This window comes from Equus caballus, chromosome 10, assembly GCF_041296265.1.
Source record: "Equus caballus isolate H_3958 breed thoroughbred chromosome 10, TB-T2T, whole genome shotgun sequence".
In the NCBI taxonomy this organism is placed as follows: domain Eukaryota; kingdom Metazoa; phylum Chordata; class Mammalia; order Perissodactyla; family Equidae; genus Equus; species Equus caballus.
This window is the reverse complement of record NC_091693.1, coordinates 3805920-3825404: the sequence shown is the minus strand read 5'-3', so window position 1 is coordinate 3825404 and position 19485 is coordinate 3805920. Positions and strand designations below refer to the sequence as shown.

The 19485-nt window shown below is 43.1% G+C and overlaps 1 protein-coding gene across 8 annotated transcripts in view; it reads right to left on the bottom strand.

Moving 5' to 3' along the window:
- Nucleotides 1-238: 238 nt before the first annotated feature.
- Nucleotides 239-19485, bottom strand: part of DPY19L3 (dpy-19 like C-mannosyltransferase 3) — a 76129-nt gene continuing 56882 nt past the window's right edge. For 3 of the 8 annotated variants that reach the window (XM_023649475.2, XM_023649478.2, XM_070223991.1), the window contains exons 17-19: nucleotides 8173-8305; nucleotides 5763-5921; nucleotides 239-4027 (exon numbers count right to left, since the gene is read on the bottom strand). In XM_023649475.2, coding sequence (XP_023505243.2) covers nucleotides 3866-4027; nucleotides 5763-5921; nucleotides 8173-8305 — 454 coding nt within the window. In that variant the 3' untranslated portion in view covers nucleotides 239-3865. Of the gene's footprint in view, nucleotides 4028-5707; nucleotides 5922-8172; nucleotides 8306-19485 lie in introns of all 8 variants that reach the window. The other 5 variants (XR_011422276.1, XM_070223992.1, XR_002810661.2 and 2 more) reach the window with 3 other exon arrangements.

Below are 19485 nucleotides of genomic sequence, written 5' to 3'. Positions count from 1 at the left end.
GCTGATAGCAGCCTTCTCTTTAGAAATCTAAACTACAACCTTGAATTCAGGTGAGGCAGATAAGCAGCTATCAAACCAAATCCTGGGAACAGACGAACCCCTCCGTCATTAGCAATCCCAACTAAGACCCTGCCGCGCCCATCCTCAGACACTACACTCTATTTGGCACATACTTCATACACTTCAATACGCTGCTTCCTTGGATTTCTGACCTTCAAAGAAATGAAAGACACTCATCTTGTGTAACTTAAGAGAGCTTTATTTAGTAGGTAATCTCCACACAATTCAGTACAACAAATTATAAAAGCTCTTTGTAAGATTTTAGTCCAGAGGATGTTAAATACAGAAAATTAATGCCACAAGAAAGTAAGCCACTCTTTCGTCTTAAGTTTTCTTTCCCATGAACAAACAAGCACTTTCTTCTAGGCCAAAAGTTTGTAATATGTAAAGCATTTGGGAGCATATTAACCAAGATACATGATCTGAAAACATTGCAGTATCTTCCTATTAATTCTCAGGTTTCAATGAAATTTTAAAAATGGAACATTTCTATGTTAATTCAGGTAGGTTTTGGCCAAAGATGAACTAAAATTGTTACATCTTAGACAAAGTTTATGTGGAATCAGAATAAACCTTTTTTTAGTTAATTGTGAAGTAAAAATGCAGACCAGATATCTACATATGTCCTTGCCACCCGGGGGCACCCACCCACACAACACACGTTTATCTAGGTGATCTCACAGAGGTCAGGAAAATCATCTTCGAGGGGATAACAAACCCCTAGATAACAACTACGCTTCTGGCTAGCACAGCTGAAATGAGGCCCTATTTTTTAAGTCTGTAATAAAAGAGACTGGAGCCTTTCAACTGCAGTAGAATCTCTCTTAGCCACTGTGATCAGTATCAGCAGTTGGTCATTTAATGGAGTAGGCAGGTTACAGTAGGGAACCTTACCTTTAAATGCGTAATGTACATTCGTTGGCTCATCTTTTGATGTAAAGCCAAGGCCTTTCCTTCGCACAAGGGTCCAACGACTGTAGTTCTATTCTTGAATAAATCATACCAATAATATGATTTGGGTACATTTTAAGACCTTCTGATCAGTCTAGATTTTTTAAAGGTGGAATGAATACTTAAATAAATCTATGAAGCAATATAAGCTCAGAAATTTTCCTGAATTTTATGTTTTCCTAGTATTTTATAATTTCCCCAACCACACCTAATTAAAAGCAATTTTTATTAGCAACTCGACCTTTATCAAATCTTACCAAAACATTCAAGTTAATCTTGGCAGAAATAACCCTTTCTTTTTACAGCCACATTTCCTAGGTGTGTGTTGAATTGTGTACTTACAGTCAGAAGTGGAACTGGCACAGAGAAATCTGGTAGGGGCACAGCACTCACGGGAGGGGGCAGAAGCTTGTGAGAACAACAGGGAGCAGCCCCAGTGTGCTAGGCAGACAGTCAGCTTACAAGAGGGATGGAGACTGCCAAGGGCTCTGAGGAGTCACGGAAGCAGAGGCTAATTAAGAGCACTTATTGTACTTCGAGGTTCTTCTGAATGCCAGCTCGGAAGCAAAATCAAGTGGTTATTCTATCCATCAACAACAGCCACAATTTGAGGCTATCACCGAATCTGAATACAGCCCCCAAGAGCTGTGATCTGTGTGGCGGGAGCTGAGGCCGCAGTCCCTTGCTTTGGCTTGGTAGAGAGCCAGGAGTCAGTCGCTTTCCCTCCTTCCTTCCGTGTACTCCAATGAGAAGGTCATAAGAGAGAATACTGACGAGTAATAAAAATATTTAACATGACTCATTGAGAGATTTGGTCATTAGGAAATAAAAATGTCTACTATACATGGTCACAGTGTCTTGGAAAGTATGCGTGGATTCTGTCTTGCAAGATTTTTTTGGCACTTTATATTTTTCACTAAAGACTGAACACTCAGTGTTTTGGCAACAATGGCACCTAAACATGAAAAATGGTTACTGGATCCCATCAATGCGGTCAGGAAAAGAATCAAAATTTAACTACATCTTCCCTGTATATTGAGACTCCAAATACCCAAATGCTTAGATTAGTGCATATAGGAACATTTCAAATAAACTGAAGTATATCTGAGAAAGTAACAGGGCATTTTAAAAACGAAACAACACAGTCTGACGGGTTGTACCTTACATGTGCTTGCTTTCCTTTGGAGTAAGGCACTGGCTGAGGACGTACTGACCCATGCTGTCAGCAACAACAGGCATGCATCGTTGGACTGGCTTCATTACAGTTCTAGTGCTGATTAAAATGTCTGATTATTATACGATCCTAAACTGCAGTGGTCTCCAACCTTATTAAGGGATGCAGGAAAGACATAATTCAGGAGTTTCAGTTGTATAATTTAATAACCCAGCTACCGTCAATTTTTTCATTCAAATAAGTTTTGATAAAAGCCAACTATCCTTGAGTCCAACATGACACGACAATGTAAAATTTCTTTTTGAATACTGCTTACTAAGTAGTAACTGGATATAAAGTCATTTGAACATGTGATATATCCATCTTGATGCCTATGGTAATTTACTTCAATACAACTTCAAGGAGAAACATTTAAATCATTTCCAACTGGCAAGAAGAGGGGAGGAAGTCAATTTCATTAGCCATCTTGATTTAATTAAATGCACAATATGCTCTTATCAGCAACTTTTACATGTTCCCATCATTAGAAATTAATTATAAAAGCAATTATCAAAAATTTTTGAGGAGGTACACACAACCTTCTTTGTTGTTTACACATCAGCATGACCCAGAGGCACTTGGTTACTGTTTAGTAAGGAAAAGAATGACGCCACCAGGGCCCTCACAGGAAGACTGGAGACCACAAATCAAACTTGGTATGAAAATGCTCTCTGCCAAAAATAGTGTATTAGTGAATTAGTTAAGATACAACATTTAAAAAATATTCAGACTTTACAAGGTTCTAGGCTGTAAAAAATACAAAGGCTAAAAACAAAAAGTTTACAAAATTCTGCAAACCCAGTAAATTTAAATGAGTTAAGAAATAAAGAAAAATTTTCTTACTTGCAGGATAGGTTAAATAGTATCAATAGGTTTTAAAATAATACTAAACAGTAACAAATTCTACTTGGCTGCATAACATTTCTGTTCCTTTAAGGACTTACAGTATGGAACTTGTAACATTTTTCTGTGTCTAGCAATAAAACATGCCCGCACATGCACATGTACACACACACACACACAATACATGACACATACTACTGAAGTACTACATGTTACAGTTCAGACAGAGCACAACAAAAAGTTTTAGATACATACAAAGACCTGACATGATTTTTTGAAATATTAAAAGTGTGACACTTGGAAAATATTATAAAATTTTTAGGTGAAACAGGACAATAAAAAGCTTTTTTTTAAAAAAGCCAGCACATGGTCTTCATTAGTGAAATAATATTAAATAATTTAATTATGCATCCCCTCAATAAGATTCAACCATAGCTGTCTTACGTCAACTGAAAATTAAAAGTATTTCAAGTCCTGAACAGGCTCTGGATTTTCAACATGATACGTGGCTGTTCAGACTACCTACAGAACACTTACTGTTCCCCCCAACACAAAATCACAGATCACTCTTAGAAAGCTGAGAACATTCAGGCTAAAGAACATTCATGAGACAAGACGAGAAAGACTTAGCTTGTATAAGCTGCTTCCAAGGGTACTAACACTGGGGTAAACCTCTGTAGAACTCACTGCATCACAGCGTTAAGGTTCAGCCACCTAACCACGGCTAAAATGTCACCTGCTGAGTTCCATTACGACGGAGTTTCAGGTATCAGAATGGAGACTGCACAGAAAGCTCTGTCACTTGCTTCTGGACAGCCTGTAAACGTGGAACGTTTTGTTCTGAAACACTCTCGTGAAGTATGCTGTGTAGGGAGGCAGGTTTCTTTTTATCTCTTCACAGAAGCGAGGGTGGCCGGCAAGTTTCAAATCAGGATCATTCTCTCCTGGGCCATCCATCATCTAAAGACAAAAAAGAACCGAATACCATTTGGGGGCAAAAAAATCAATTATAAGAGACAATGGAAGTAGGATAAGGGATAGGGCTTTTTAAGAACGATGCGTTAGTGAACCTAAATTCTAGCATTTCAGTGTCGATGGCTACCTGCAGATGGGGAGTCTATCCTTCCCCCGAGAATTGTAACCCAGGCTGAGGGGGAGTTCATGCCACACAGTGATCGCCTTATTGGCAAAGCTGCAACTAGAACGCAGATCTCCTGGGGTTTAGAAACGCACTACACTTCTCTCAGAGAAATCAAACACAGAGAAGGATTACGACGACCAGAGAAGACTCGCCAACTCATCAGACGGCCTCGTCTGAAACACTCACATGTGGAGCAGACTGTAAACGCATGCTGCCTTTGGCTCGCGTCTCCTCAGAATTCGAGCCAGTTATTAACGGTAATCACCACGTTGTACATATGTCCCCAGAACTAATTCCCCTGTAACTGCAGTGTTGTCCCTTTGGCCACACAGATGTGTTAGTTAGCTTGGTGGTGGTACTCATTTCAGCATGTATGTATACATGAAACCGTCGGTGGTACACCTGAAATGTATACGATTTTATTTGCCAGTTATGCCTCAATAAAGCTGCAGGAAAAAAAGAGTATGAGATCCAGATTTTTGTCCACGGCAAATAAGTGTCATAACACATATAGCGTATACTTAAAATTTGCTAACAGAGGACATCGTAAGTGTTCTGAATCTCAAATTCTGTATAGTCAAGTGTTTTCACATTTAGGCTGGGTTTACCCTTTTTTCCAACTCATTTATAACTCTCTGTCGTCTTGTATGCCAACAAGAGCAGCACACACCATCTCTGCAGGGTGAGCACCACCTGCCTGCTCTATCTGAGAGCCTGTTAGGTCTCCAAGAGCATCTTCCTCGGAAGGGAGAAAGGAGAGAGAGCGCTGGAGAGCATACTTGGTCACAGAAAGCAATCTCTGGAAGTGTGCCAGGGGACAAAGGGGCCACCCACCAAGAGGGAATGGCAGAGCAGCAGGAGCCCACCACCATGGCCGGGAGGGGACTGGCACTGCCAGCACAGCAGTCCATGCCGAGCCCAAATGGTGCTTTGGAGCAGTGGTCTTAAAGGCTGAGGTTTGGAGCCAGCCCTGATGGCCTAGTAGTTAAAGTTCTGTGCGCTCCACCTCAGTGGCCCAGGCTCGTTTCCTTGGTCATGGAACCACACCACCTGTCTGTCAGTTGCCACGCTGCAGCCATGGCTCACATAGAAGAACTAGAAGGACTCACAAGTAGGATAAACAACCATGCACTGGGGCTTTGGGGAGGAAAAAAACCCAGGATGATTGGCAATAGATGTTAGCTTAGGGCGAATCTTTCCCTGCAAGAAAAAAAAAAAAAAAAAGGAAATTGTAATTTAAAAAAGGTTGAGGCTTTGCTTTTGATTTTAGCAGCAAAATCCTTAAAAAATAAATTTTATGTGGAGCCTCGTGATTCAAAGCAGCTAAAGCCAGAGCTGCTGTTTGACAGGGAGTGGGAGACCTGGAGCTCCCGTCGACCTTCCTTCGCCCGGCCCGTGGCAGTCACTAACGTGCTGGGGAGGGAGTTCTGCAGAACGCAAGAGAAAAAGGAATGCTTGATTTGTAACATAACTCTATAATAAAGTAGACAAATATTTACATCGCTTAGGATTCCAAGTGGAATCTCCCCGCACGCGGCGAGATGGCGAGCTTACGTGTCCATTGGCAATGTCCAGCAGGTCCCGCAGACGGCAGCCCCGGCGGTGCCTTCGCTCGTGGCAGATGCTGTCTTCCAGGATTACGTAGTCGGTGCCAAAGGACGTCAGGAGGGCGTGCACTTCCTCTGCAGACCTCTTCGCGTATATCTGATAAACCTTCAAAATAAGACAAAAACACTGGTCAATGCCAGGAAGTGAGCCGAGGAAGAGCTAAGGATGTAACCTCCCACAGGGGTTGAACCTGAGACCTCGACACCAGCTCCCCTCGCTCTTCCACGCAGGCCCCTGCTGCAGGCCCCCCCTGCAGCTCTGGAGTGCGGGGGACATCTCAAAAGAACAGTGTATCCCTCAGCCTTGGGAAGAGGGGGAGGGAGTCCTGCTGATGCACTTGGACTCAGACACCAAAGAGAGGCGGACTTAGAATGTCTTACTTCAAGTTACGAGTATATTCCTCAGCAGAGGCCAATTCTACGACCGCTTCCCCGAGGTAAACCACACAGCTGAGTAAGTAAGACACAGTCTCCACCTTTAGACTAAAAGGGTCCATTGGGGTGATGGTCATTTGGGGGCACACATACTTGTCAGGAGACCCAGCTTCTGATAACAGCAGTCAGGGAAAAGGCCCCCCACAGGGTCCCTGGTCCCAGGCTGGGCAGCACTCATTGCTTTACCGCTGCTATGCTGCACCTGCTTGACCAGAAGGAGACCCTACACTTGTCGCTCTCTCATCCCTCCCGGAGGAAGAGCAACTTGAAGCCCCCAGCGGCAGTTCAACAGGAGGCACTGCCTTCCCATTTGTCAGCAGCATCACACACACGAAGTGAAGACACAGACGGGAAGCGGCCTATCTTTTGGGACTTGGCACTGGGAAAAGGATGTGCGTTGCGTGTGTGTGTGTGTGTGCAGGGGGGGCGGTAATGAAGAGAGCTGCGGCTTCCTTTGCTGCCCACTGACTTCTAATGATATGTTTCTGACTAAGAGACTGGGTTCCGAGAACCTAAGTCAGTGCGTCTGCACAAATGGGTGAAGTGCCAGGGAGGTTAGCTGCTTCCACTGCTAAAACTGCGAGGTCATCCCACCTACAGTCTAGCACCAGGCCCTTCAGGATGTCAGCTTTCAGGGCATAAAAGTCAGTACCTAGACAGCGACAGGATCTTGGAGACAGTGGAGCACTGAGGGCTCCCCATGCGCCTGACACGTCTTTTCTGCGTCTCTTGTGTCTAAGCAGTATAGCCCACTCTGGGCTGAACTCGGGGCTATCTGGAACACTTGGGCCAAACGAAAAATTCCCCTTTTAGCAGGATTCTAAGTTCAGACAATTCTCATAAAAATAGGGGATTTAGTAAAAATCATTTGCTTTTAAGCTAGTTAAAAATCTCACCCCCAAACAAGAGTTTTCAACAAGTTTTCCAGCTACCAGGATTAAGAAAGGACTGATAGAAAACATTAAAAAGTTTGAAACTACTGCTGGTGAGGACTAAGGGAAACAGGCACTCTTGCGCAGTGTTGGCTAGAAGGTAAACTGCCATAATCAGCAGGGAGGGTGACTCGGTAATACAGTATCATCCATCTCAGTCACAAACGCCCACACCTCCTGGCCCAGCAACTCCACCTGTGAGAATCGGATGCACATACACACACCTGTGTCTGCGCAAGCGATGCATATAAAAGTTCATTATTTGGAGCATTGTTTACATATTTGCAAAAGACAGGGAAACAACCTAAATAAATATTGAACCAAATAAAATATGCTATATCCACATAACAAAATATCACGCAGCTTTAAAAATAACAAGGAAGCAATTAATATACTGATAGGGAATGATCTCTGAAATATCTTAAGAGCCCAAAAAAGGGGCAAGATGTAGTATGTTACTTCTTTTGTAAAAAAGAGGGAAAATGATAGGAATATGTGTGTATATAGACAGCTGTATATGCACAGACTACCCGTGGAAGCACACACCAGAAACTGGTAACACTTGTCTCCTGGGAGGGTCACCAGCAGCTGGAGACAGGGCTGGGATGTTCCCTTTCGTATGTTCTGAACTTTGAACTACCTGGCTGTATTACCTACACACACACACACACACAAATGTGGCCACTATGCCTCTACTCCTTTTCCTTCTCTCTCCGGTTCAAAAGCTCTGAGGGCTTTGTTCTCAAATGCCCTTTTCTGTACGTCTCAAGGTGTTTTTTCCTCAGTAATTCTTTTGACCGAGAGGAACGTACGGCCCGAACAGCACACCTTAACGGACGTGGGGCAGGCCAAAGTCTAGACTCAGGAGAGGCAGTGCCTCAAAGTTCTGCCGTCCCTCATCGGCTACAAGCAGCACAAGCCCCACTTTACCAAACAAGGGAAGCGCACTGCTGGGGCACAAGAGGGAGGAAAGGCACAGGCGGGCCTCACCGCTCTGGTCCGCTCTCTCAGGCTGTTGTCTTCGTAGTGCGGGTGGTTGGTTAAGGTCCTTCCCGTGCACAGCTTCACTCCGGCCAGCAACTGCATGCTTCCAGCAAACACAGCCTTTCTTGGAGTGTTAGAGCTAAAAGATTTTTGAGTCTGAATTAACCCCACTGCTAAGACTTCCTCACAGACAACAATGAAGACAATATCACACTCTCAGCCCCACCCGGCTTCATGAGGGAGGGCTCAGAGTGGGGAAAAGCACAGGAGGCTGCCTGAGATTCCTTTTTTTTGAGGAAGATTAGCCCTGAGCTAACTACTGCCAATCCTCCTCTTTTTGCTGAGGAAGACTGGCCCTGAGCTAACATCCATGCCCATCTTCCTCTACTTTATAAGTGGGATGCCTACCACAGCACGGCTTGCCAAGCGGTGCCATGTCCACACCCGGGATACGAGCCGGCGAACCCTGGGCCACTGAGCAGCAGAATGCGTGCACTTAACCGCTGTGCCACTGGGCCGGCCCCGCTGCCTGAGATTCTGATCTGCACTCAAACAATTTTATGAAACTTCTGTATCTGTTTTTGGCAATGGTTGGGAAGCTTCTAATTTCCTGTTTTGATGGGTTTCCTCTTACATCGGCTTGTCTCAGGATGTGGGCATCTCCTGAATCTGAGTCTTCTGGGCTAGAGTCCACACTCCTTCCTCGCGCGCCCCACAGGGGCAGATTCTACCAGAGAGCCCAGGAGACTGCCACGGCTCCTGTATTACCACGGACTAAAGGGCCGCCTCGAGGAGAAGCACAGATTATACAGCCAGGAGCTATGGCTGATGGTGAGTCAATTCCAAGTGTGGTTGTTTCAAACAAGAAAAAAGATCACAGATATCATTATAAACTACTTTTCAGGAAAAAAAAAAGAGGAATTAGTAAAAAACAAAAGAACATGAAAAGAAGACTCTGAAATAGCCAATATCTCATTACTCAATAATACAATACATTCCCTTCTGTTAGTCCTGACTATGAAAGTTGACCTCACGGAACACAGGGCACTCTAAGAGTAAACTACGATTTCACTTTCCCGCCACCACCAAGCTGCGGCTCTCCACCTCCCCATGGCGTGTTGGGGACGACAACGAAAGACCAAGGAAAGACTCCCTGATTATATGAAAGCACTTTTCCTTTTCCTCTTCCATTCTTTGGAAACCTGGGAGTCACCTGCAGATCGATGAGGTGTCATTTTATTGTGCAGAACGTAACAGGACTATGGGTTCTCCTCAATGCAGAATCTCAGAGAGGCCCACTGGGAATACTACAAGATACATTTCTCCTTCTTGTGTTAAGAAAGAGGAGTCTATGCTTGCTGCACTGAGTTAAAATGATGGAGACAGTTTTGAGAAGTCTAACTGAAATCGTTAGACTCAGCTCCTGGAGGACTGCTTGGAAGACGGCGGCGTAGGCGGACTGTGAACTCACCTCCTGCCACGGACACAACAAGTTTATAACTACTCTGGGAACAACTACCCCTGAGAGGGAACTGGAAACTGGATAAAAAGAAGCCCCACAATAAGGGACAGTGTTGACTGAAGTGGAAGACGCATAAATTCCTTTCTAGAGAGAAAAAAGCCACACTCTAGCCACAGTGCTTCACGGCCAGGAGAAATCTTAAGGCACGAAGCCTTCCCTGGAGTAGCAGGGGATCTGAGTGGGAGAGCTTCGCCACAATAAGCAGCTTTGAACTCAGTACATCTGACATGTCTGTCATAATATCTGGCTTTGTTGACTATCAACAATGGGGAAACCCCCCAGAAAAGCTATGGGACATAAGGGAAAAAAAAGCCTGCTCTTCAAGGGCCCACACACAAATTTACCCATTTCAGAAAGCAACCTAAAATCACCACAAAGGTGCACAGTCCTTTGGTGAAAGAGACTCACTGGGTGGGCTCTGGGTGCATCTCAGCAAGGCAGGAGGTGGCTGGGACCACCTCCTCAGGGACTGAGACATGGCAGCAACCATTATTGTGACCTAGTACAGGGTGCTGACACAGACGCTGGCAGATGCCACTGGATTTCTTCCCCTGGCCTGTTAGCGCAGGGGTCTGCCCCACCCACTAGAGCACTGATTTAATCTAGCCAGGGCAGGCAGCCTGCACCAGGGACAGGCCCCACCCAACAGCAAGCCCTCAGGCATAGCTGGGGTGTGTAGGGCCTCTGCAGTGGAGTGAGTGGGTCCACTTCAGTGGGCTGAGGGGTGCACATGGGGCAGGACTGCACTGATAGGGTGTGTGGACCTGTGGGCAGTGGGGCTTGTCAGCTGCAGCAGACTTGTGCTTCTCAAACAGCCATATAGGGAAAGCCCCACCTCCCAATGCCTAAAACAATTGTATGCGGCCATGCCTGGGGCTGGCCCCACCCAGCTGCACTACTGAGAGAGCCCAACAACAGCCTTGCAGGCCAGAGGCCTACACCAATTGTAAGCCCTGAGCCTAGCAACCAGTCACACTGAGGCCCTACTCACTTAACAGAAAAACTGCAATATGAATGTACTATTAGACCTTGCAGCCAACTGTGCTGGGACTCCCCATGCCTGATAAAGTGACTGAAGGGACTGTGGCAATTGACCATTACAACCAGCTGGCCAAGGGGACAGCCTAGCTTCATCATGCACCCACAGTAAGAGCAACCCTACCACAAGAGAAGGACACACAGAGCCCACATAGGGGACACTACTGGAACATTTGGAACTGGTGACAAGAGGTAAGCACACTGTTGGGCCTCATAAGGAATCTCTTACATAAGGCCATTTCTCCAAATTCAGGAGACATAGTTGATTTACCAAATACATACACATAAGTACAGAAAAAGAGGCAAAATGAGGAGACAAAGGAATATGTTCCAAATAAGGCAACAGGACAAATCCTCAGAAAAAGAACTAAACGAAACAGAGATAAACAATCTACCTGATAAAGAGGACAAACTAATAGTCATACAGATGCTCATGGATCTTGGGAGAAGAATGGATGAACTCAGTGAGGATTTCAATGAAGAATTGGAAAATATAAAAAAGAACCAATTAGAACTGAAGAATACAGTAATGGAAATGAAAAATTCACTAGAAGGAATCAACAGAGTAGATGACACAGAAGAAGGGATCAGCGAGCTGGATGAAAGACTAGAGGAAATCACCCAAGCTGAACAGAAAAAAGAATTAAAAAGAACAACAACAGTCTAAGGGACCTCTGAGATAACATCAAGCTCACTAACATCCATAGTATAGGTGACCCTGAAGGAGAAGAGAGAGACAAAGGGGCAGGAAACCTCTTAGAAGAAATAATAGCTGAAAACTTGCCTAACCTAAGGAAGGAAACAGGCATCCACGTACAAGAAGCACACAGAGCACCAAACAAGATGAACCCAAAGAAGCCCACACCAAGACACATTATGTTTAAAATGTCAACAATTAAAAATAAAGAGAGAATCCTAAAAGCCACAAGAGAAAGGCAACAAATTACATAAAAGGATACGCCATAAAGCTATCAGCTGACTTCTCAGTAGAAACCTTACAGGCTAGAAGGGATTGGCATGATATATTTAAAGTGCTGAAAGGAAAAAACCTACAGCCAAGAATACTCTACCCAGCAAGGTTATCATTCAGAATGGAAGGAGAGAGAAAGAATTTCCCAGACAAGCAAAAATGAAAGGAGTTTATCACCAATAAACTAGCCTTAAAAGAAATGCTAAAGGGACTTATTTAAGTGGAAAAGACAAGACCACAAATAGGAATAAGAAAATTATCACAAAAAAAACCCATAACAAAACAATAAAATCACTGGTAAAGACAAATATACAGTAAAGGTAGCAGATCAATGACCTATGAAACCAATATGAAGGTCAAAAGACAGTATTACTAAGATTATCTATTTCCATGATAAGAGAGTAACAGATACACATGCACAGAAAACAGGTTAAGTATATCAAAACATAAAATATGGGAGGAAGGGAGTAAAAGAGTAGAGGTCAAACTTCAGAGACCATCAACTTAATATAGATTGCTATATATAAAAGTTATTATATATGAACCTCATGGTAATCACAAACCAGAAACCTATAATAAATACACAAAAAATTAAGAGAAAGGAACACAAACATACTACTAAAGAAAGCCATCAAACCACAGGGGAAGAGAACAAGAGAAGAAAGAAAAAGAGAAGAACTACTAAAACACCCAGAAAAAAGGTAACAAAATGGCAGTAAGCACATTCTTACCAATAGCTACTTTAAATGTCAATGGACTATATGTCAATCAAAAGACACAGGGTGGCTGACTGGATTAAAAAAACAACACTCATATATATGCTGCATACAAGAGACACTCTTCAGACCTAAAGACACACACAAACTGGAATTCAAGGGGTGGAAAAAGATACTCCATGCAAATGGCCAAGGTGAGGTAGCAATGAATATATCAGACAAGAAAGACTTTAAAACAAAAATTGTAACAAGAGACAAAGAAAAACACTACACAATGATAAAGGGAACAACCCAACAAGAGGATATAACACTTGTAAATATCTATGCATCCAACATAGGAGCACCTAAATATGTAAAGCAATTATTAACAGACATAAAAGAGAAATAGATAGCAACACAATAATAGTATGAGGCTTTACCACTCCACTTACACCAATGGATAGATAATCCACACAGAAGATCAATAAGGAAGCATTGGCCTTAAATGACACATTAGACCAGATGGACTTGGTAGATATATACAGAACATTCCATCCAAAATCCACAAAATACACATTCTTCTCCAATGCACACAGAACATTCTCTAGGGCAGATTACATATTAGGCCACAAAATGACTGAAATGATTAAAATTCAAAATACTCTGCAGAGAAAGCTAGAGCAGACATTCTCCTCAATGTTTTTGGAGACCACGGCATGAAATTTGCTCTGGTGCTAAAGTTTCTAAGAGAAGCCCCATCATATTCACATAGCCCCCCTGAGGGTGTTCTATTTATTCCTATTTAATGCTAAGACTACAGTATGAATGCCATCCAACAAAAGCCGTAGGATGTCTATGAGCAAGACATTCTACAGTTCAAGTTGTAACATTTAAGAATAATTTACTTTTGAAACATTCAAGATTTTCTGACAAGGACACTCTCATTCCCCTGAATTCCAATGAGCTTTCTTAAGTGATGAAAACAAGTGGATGGAATCACAGCGAGTACAGAGGGAATGAGACATCATCCACATCCTGCCTTACTCAGGTCAGAGCCCAGACAGGGATGACAACAGGGAAAAGTTTACGTGAGTTCGGCTGTGCTTGTCAGGTTGTCACCATTCTGAGAACCAGATCCAGGAACACAAGAACAAATCAATGTTTGCTCTTTCCCCCCGAACCAGCAATTTACAAGGAATTCTCGACATCTGTCCTACGTGGCTGGGGAAGAGGAGGATTATATGGAGACTGTGAAGGTGCACAGTGTTCCTTAGTGAAAAGTTTTCAAAAATCCAGTTTAATTCAATCAATACTTACTAAACACTTAGTCTGTGCCATATATATGTATGCTATGCTGCCCTCACTTACAAGTGCACTGTAACTGCTAAAGAGAATAAATAGGGACGAACGTTAATTAAAGAAAATGCCATCATTTTTCCAAGCCAGTCTTCCTTTTGTATACTCTTAACTGGATAAACCACTCCACTCCAATAAATGATACAATAACATCACATATTAATGCCAAAAAGTGGCTGTCCGTGTATCCTACGAAGTGAACAGACTTGGAATACAGGAAGAAAACGAGTCTGGTCTCCATGTCTGGCAGTGCATGAGGTGGAGGCGAGTGCTAAGGGGGATGAAGTATCCTGGTCTGTGCAGTCCTACTGCCTAAAGAGTGCCAAACTTTCTACTCTGAAGACAAACCCAGCAGCTGAGCAGGTAAGATCCCCTCAAATTGTAAGGCTGTCGTAGCCTCACCGTTTTGAACATGTAACAGGATCAGTATCAGGGCGATACACAGCTGTTTGCAGCACATATGTGATAAGTGGGCAGAGATGGATGACTGGCTCATTATCTATTCATGGGTAACAACCACAGTTTCCTCCTCCTTGCTGGACTATGATCACAGTACTTTGAAGAACTACATAGTTCACAAAGGCTTAAAAATGTCAGAAGTCCCAAACTGCTCGATGGGGAGTGATAAAGTTATTCTCTGTTTGGTCAAAAAAATATTACTGAGGGGTTACTACGTGCTAGGCTGGCAAACCTGGTAGGCTAAGGCATCTTAAAGAAGCTTACTAGCTAACAGAGCCAGGCTCAGCTCCTGTTACAGGTGGATGCTTCAGAATAAACCAGTAAGTCATCCTTCACATCTTCACTACCGCGTCCTGTGGGCCTTCAGCAGTGCTGGAGACGAAACACATCAGACAAGGTAGGACACGGCAAACACGGCCTCTCTCCTCGGCATGCTAGGAGAGCACATGAGTGCCCCCTGCCCCCAGCGAGTGAGTCCCCAGGGCGGCTGCCGCCATCACCAGGCAGAGCACGGCGACCTGTCAAATGACTGCTTAGAGGAGTTGACAAAAACATGGAAGAAAGCTCATTTATTTGTGACATGTTTTAATGTTTGGCCTCATTAGTAAAGAGTCAGAAAGTGTCAAAGAAATGTAATCTGTTTCAACTGCTGCTGCAACAATCCTCTGAATTGTTCACAGTCTTCCATTAAGGTCGCTGGTTTTATATTAAAGTAGCAAAATACAAGCACTTAATGCCTATGAAACGAACTAGCAATAATACATCTCTGACAACTACTGACTTCGGAGCACAGCAGAGACCACGTTCGCTCACTTCACTCTCCTTGACTTGGCCTTCTATGCTAGCCCCACGGTAAACCTGGGACATTTCACTGCTACTTTACATATGTAAGCTTACCCGTAAAGCACATGCAGAAGTAAAACAAACAAGCAAAGTGGAACAAAAGGAAACATAAGCACACGTTTTTGAGGCTTCAGACACCTGGTTCCCTGTATCCTATGTTTTCTGTGGTAAACTGAGGAGGCAGCGGAAGCAGGGCCTCTGTCCTCAGCGCACACTGTGCACTGTGACATGTCATGCTGGGCACCCCTCCCGTATGAACACTGTGCCGACAGTCTGCAGTCTGTGGCCAAGACGGCTAAGGCACTTTTCACCACTGAGTGACACTTCTCTATTACAGAGAAACAAAGCAGTTTTTACCAATGTTTGAACAAATGATGTATAAAATGAAAGGATAATTTGTTTTTATAGCTCTCTGTCAAGTTCCATAGCAGGCTGCCCAACCTGCAAACAATTTATTCTGTAAGAAATGTCACTAAATAATGACAAGGACTCAGGTCAAACGGATTTACATTATATAATTTAAATGTCATTCTGGGAAGACCTGATGGCATTTTGAACAAATAATCTCATTTATTTTTGAAGCTCTAAACTTCAACAAGTTAATTACTGTTGAACTAATGGGTAAACTGAGCATTATAATGAGTGAACATGTCGTTTATCTACTTTAAAAATTTATAGAATTATGCAAGTACTACAAAATCATTCCTTAGATATAAAAGAGGCTTATAGGCATTTAAGGTCTGAACTTAACCTACATCATATTTAAAATACACAGTAACTCTTTCTGCTTTGATTAAATGTGTAGAAGGTTTGATCCATGTTCTTAGTCCCATTGAGAAAATACTGTACATGCAGGCTTCATCACGGGAAAGAAATTATTTCTAGTGAAAATCTCCTAAAGCCAAGTAGTTAAAATGTCACACCTCAAAATATTCACATCTACAGGTCTATCTTGTTTGCACAATGTCAAAGGAAAACTTTCAGGAACCAAAAGTGAAACACTCTAAGGACACAAAGAAATGAGGCACAAACCACCAACTGCTGTGACATTTGGCCTTGCTGAAGTAAATGTGCTTTCTAACCATACATAATAAAAGTACCACCTGGGTTTTGCTGAAAGAGTACCAGAAAAACAAACGACTGGCTTTTAATCTTTGTAAGCAGGAAACATTATCAGCAAAAAGGGCTAAATATGAACATAGGCAGTGGAAATCTGCGGGAAACGGCGTGCGGCCCTCAGTGTGACCGGAGGGCAGGCAGCAGGGGAGCACACAGGTTGGGCCGTGAGGGCGCGGGACAGCCGACCTCTAGTCCTCACAGGGTCACTCTGGGGCTTGATTTCGACAAAATGACCGTGCAGGTTACTAAGAAACCTAATCCTGAAGCAGTCTTGGTTTTATACTGAAATTTAAATCTCTAAGGAACTAAAGATAGGAAAGCATTAAACATCATTTTCTCTTACTAAAAATTAGAACTCTCAAAAAATTTCCACGAACAGCTGTTAAGTCTCTAAAATTAGTCTTCAAGTGGAATCAACAATAAGAATGTGGAAGAAAAAAATGAAGACAACCGTGCTGAGAGGAGGTTCGATGTTTACTCCAGTGAAGCAGTGAAAATCAACTGTCACCCCATGTGTACACATGTAATGCAGTGTCCTGTATGTACGCAGTTGGTGCTCAATAAATACCTGTTAAATTATATTAATGAGTATACCTCAGACATGAAATAACTCTCTATATTAAGGCTTTCAATGCCTTCACAGAAACCTAATCCCTTTGGCATGACCCCTCTCATATGGATAAGTGTTACCCTAAAGGAATGTGCTTTATGTTCCCTCGAGGCTGTCTGCTTAGCCCATCAAAGGTCATAACTGAGCCCCTCAAAAAGAAAAGAAAATAACTCACTCCTGCTGAGCTGAAGGAGTCTTTCAATGCACCCTCCATGTGGAGAAGCCCTCAGTGACTACTTGGAAAGAGCGAATCTCCACGTGAAGCTCAGGGGCCTCAGAGCACAAGAGCGATGCTGAGGCAGTGTGTGGTTTGTCCCAGCTTCGAGTCTGCGAAGCAGAGACCAGGAGATGGCAGGTACGCTTCTTCTCAACGCTTCCCCTGAGAGCTGCCCTGTGCCACAACGGAGGGTCACTTCAGGGGGCCCCTACGGTTTCTGCAGGTCATCGTCTCTCATCCTGACTTATCCCGAGGGCAGCCACCCTGTAATCGAAGCCGTGTCCCCATGCTAAAAGATGCTGTCATGACTGCCTTGACAAAGGACAGACATGAGTGTTTCCACTCTGGCCATTTGAGAATAGAAGCAGACGGGATGGAGGGAAGGAGGTGTCCCTCAGACAGGGCTGGGACCCCACCAGAGGTCTGGCACCTGCCTTCAGACAGTGTCCAACAGACTGTCAGATATGCTCCACGTATCCTTAGGCCACAGCCTTCTCCAGCACAGCTCAGACCTACTAATATCACGAACGCTGCGTGACTAATGAAAGCAGTGAGGTGAAAGTTGAAGGTCCTACTCTCTGTTTCAGAAACAGAAGTGAGGGCAGGTTAGAAGAACACTGAGTACATTCACTTGTGTTTGCAATGAAGCCTACGGACCAGAGCGGATTTAAATATTGATTTAAACAAATACATTTTGTGTCTAAATAGACTCTATTTTGGCATACATTCATCATCACTTAAGCTTATTTCGCAACATGCCTAGCAGCTATTTTTGCAAAAACAATAATTTAGATGTGAAGAATTTTAAGGGAAAACAGGAAAGATTAGATCACAATGGAACCAATTTTTTTGGAACAATATAAATCCGTCAGCTGCTGAGAACTTAAAAAAAAAGTAAAAAGAGTGTGTCTACACACAGGCAGAGGAACTGTCAGTAAAAGGAGGAAGTGAGGAACAAAGACACGTCCCCAAACGCAAGCAATAAGAGACTGACTGCCTCCCTCACACCGGGAAGGATCTCTCATCCACAGTTTCTCGAACCAGAACATTAAACAACTTCTGAGGAAAGCACGAAAGTAAAGGCACGACAATGAGTACATCCAGGCTAACACAGCCAAAGGCTACTTGGGGTTCCGCTGGAATAAGTCTTTAATCATGCTATAATTAATTCCTAAAAGACTGGGGAGTGGAGCTGGGATGTTTACAATGCTGATCCAGGTAGATGCGGAAGATCTCAGGATTCCACCAGAGAGCGAGTGCCCTGTACCATGCACATCCACGGCGTCACTGTGAAAGAGATCTCAGGCTCCCCTTCAGCTGCACATGCCACTAATTTCCAGGTGACTATAGTTAATGCAAAGTAATTAGCTTTTCTTTATATAAATAACCCTCTTTTCCCATACACAATAAACACTGAAGTAGTTATTTACTCTGCAATTGTCTGCCATGATTTAAAGTTAAATAAACAAACAAAGACAGAGCACTGCCTAGTATGCTCAGCACTGAAAATACATGAAAAATTCTACTTGCTGCATCTACTCAAACCCAGGGCGACACTGGGACCAAAGCCACACACATATTTTAAACATAAATCTCTATAAAATCCATGTATCGCACTCAAGAGACCTAAGCTATCAAACATTTACCATCTCTTAACACGCGTGGTGCTAACCTGTACTGGTTGGTAAGCATCAGTCATGAGCAAGTGCCAATAAGGCTACTACAATTCTAAGTGATGGAGACAATACAGTCGAGGCTTTCAGAACATGTCACACAAGATTTGCAACACCTGTTTACGTGTGAATAATTACACCGCAGCTTTTTGGTTGTAAAGTAAGGAAACACAGCATTATGGGGCACAGGAATGCTGCTCTGGGTAGAAAAGTTGATTTCTGCTGGTGGGAGGCAGGTTCATTACCAAAGCTTTGAAACATGAAGTTCATTCTGATGCTGAATGCTGACATAAAGCAACAAAGTGCAGGCAAAAGTAAGAACCAATATAATGCTCAGGCATCACGATGTTTGTAGGAGGAAAACTTCTATTTTTGTATTTTAAATTTTCTCTAGGCCTAGGCGTGGGCAATGTGATTAGTTAAAAAGAAACCTGCACTGAGCTGCTATGACTCTAATTAACCACAGCTTACCGTATAATTTTTAAATGATTAACAAGGAAAGAATACTTGTATGTGTCAGTATTAATAGAAAATTTGATGAAAGAAATCATAAAGATCAAATTGGAAGAGAGCGTAGAACTTTATTCCCACTGCCGTCACGGGTTAGAAGCGTGCCCTCCGAGGCTGCTTCCCTCTCCGTGTGGCTATTTCCCTTCTTCATGGGATTATGGTTGCAGACAGTGTTTTTTGAATGGAAAGAAATTATTTCCAATATAGCATTTTAAAGAAAAACTTGAGACTGAACGTATCTTTACAATTAATTCAGAAAAAACAAAAAAAACCCCAAAACCAAAAACCAAATGAGGTCTACAGTGAC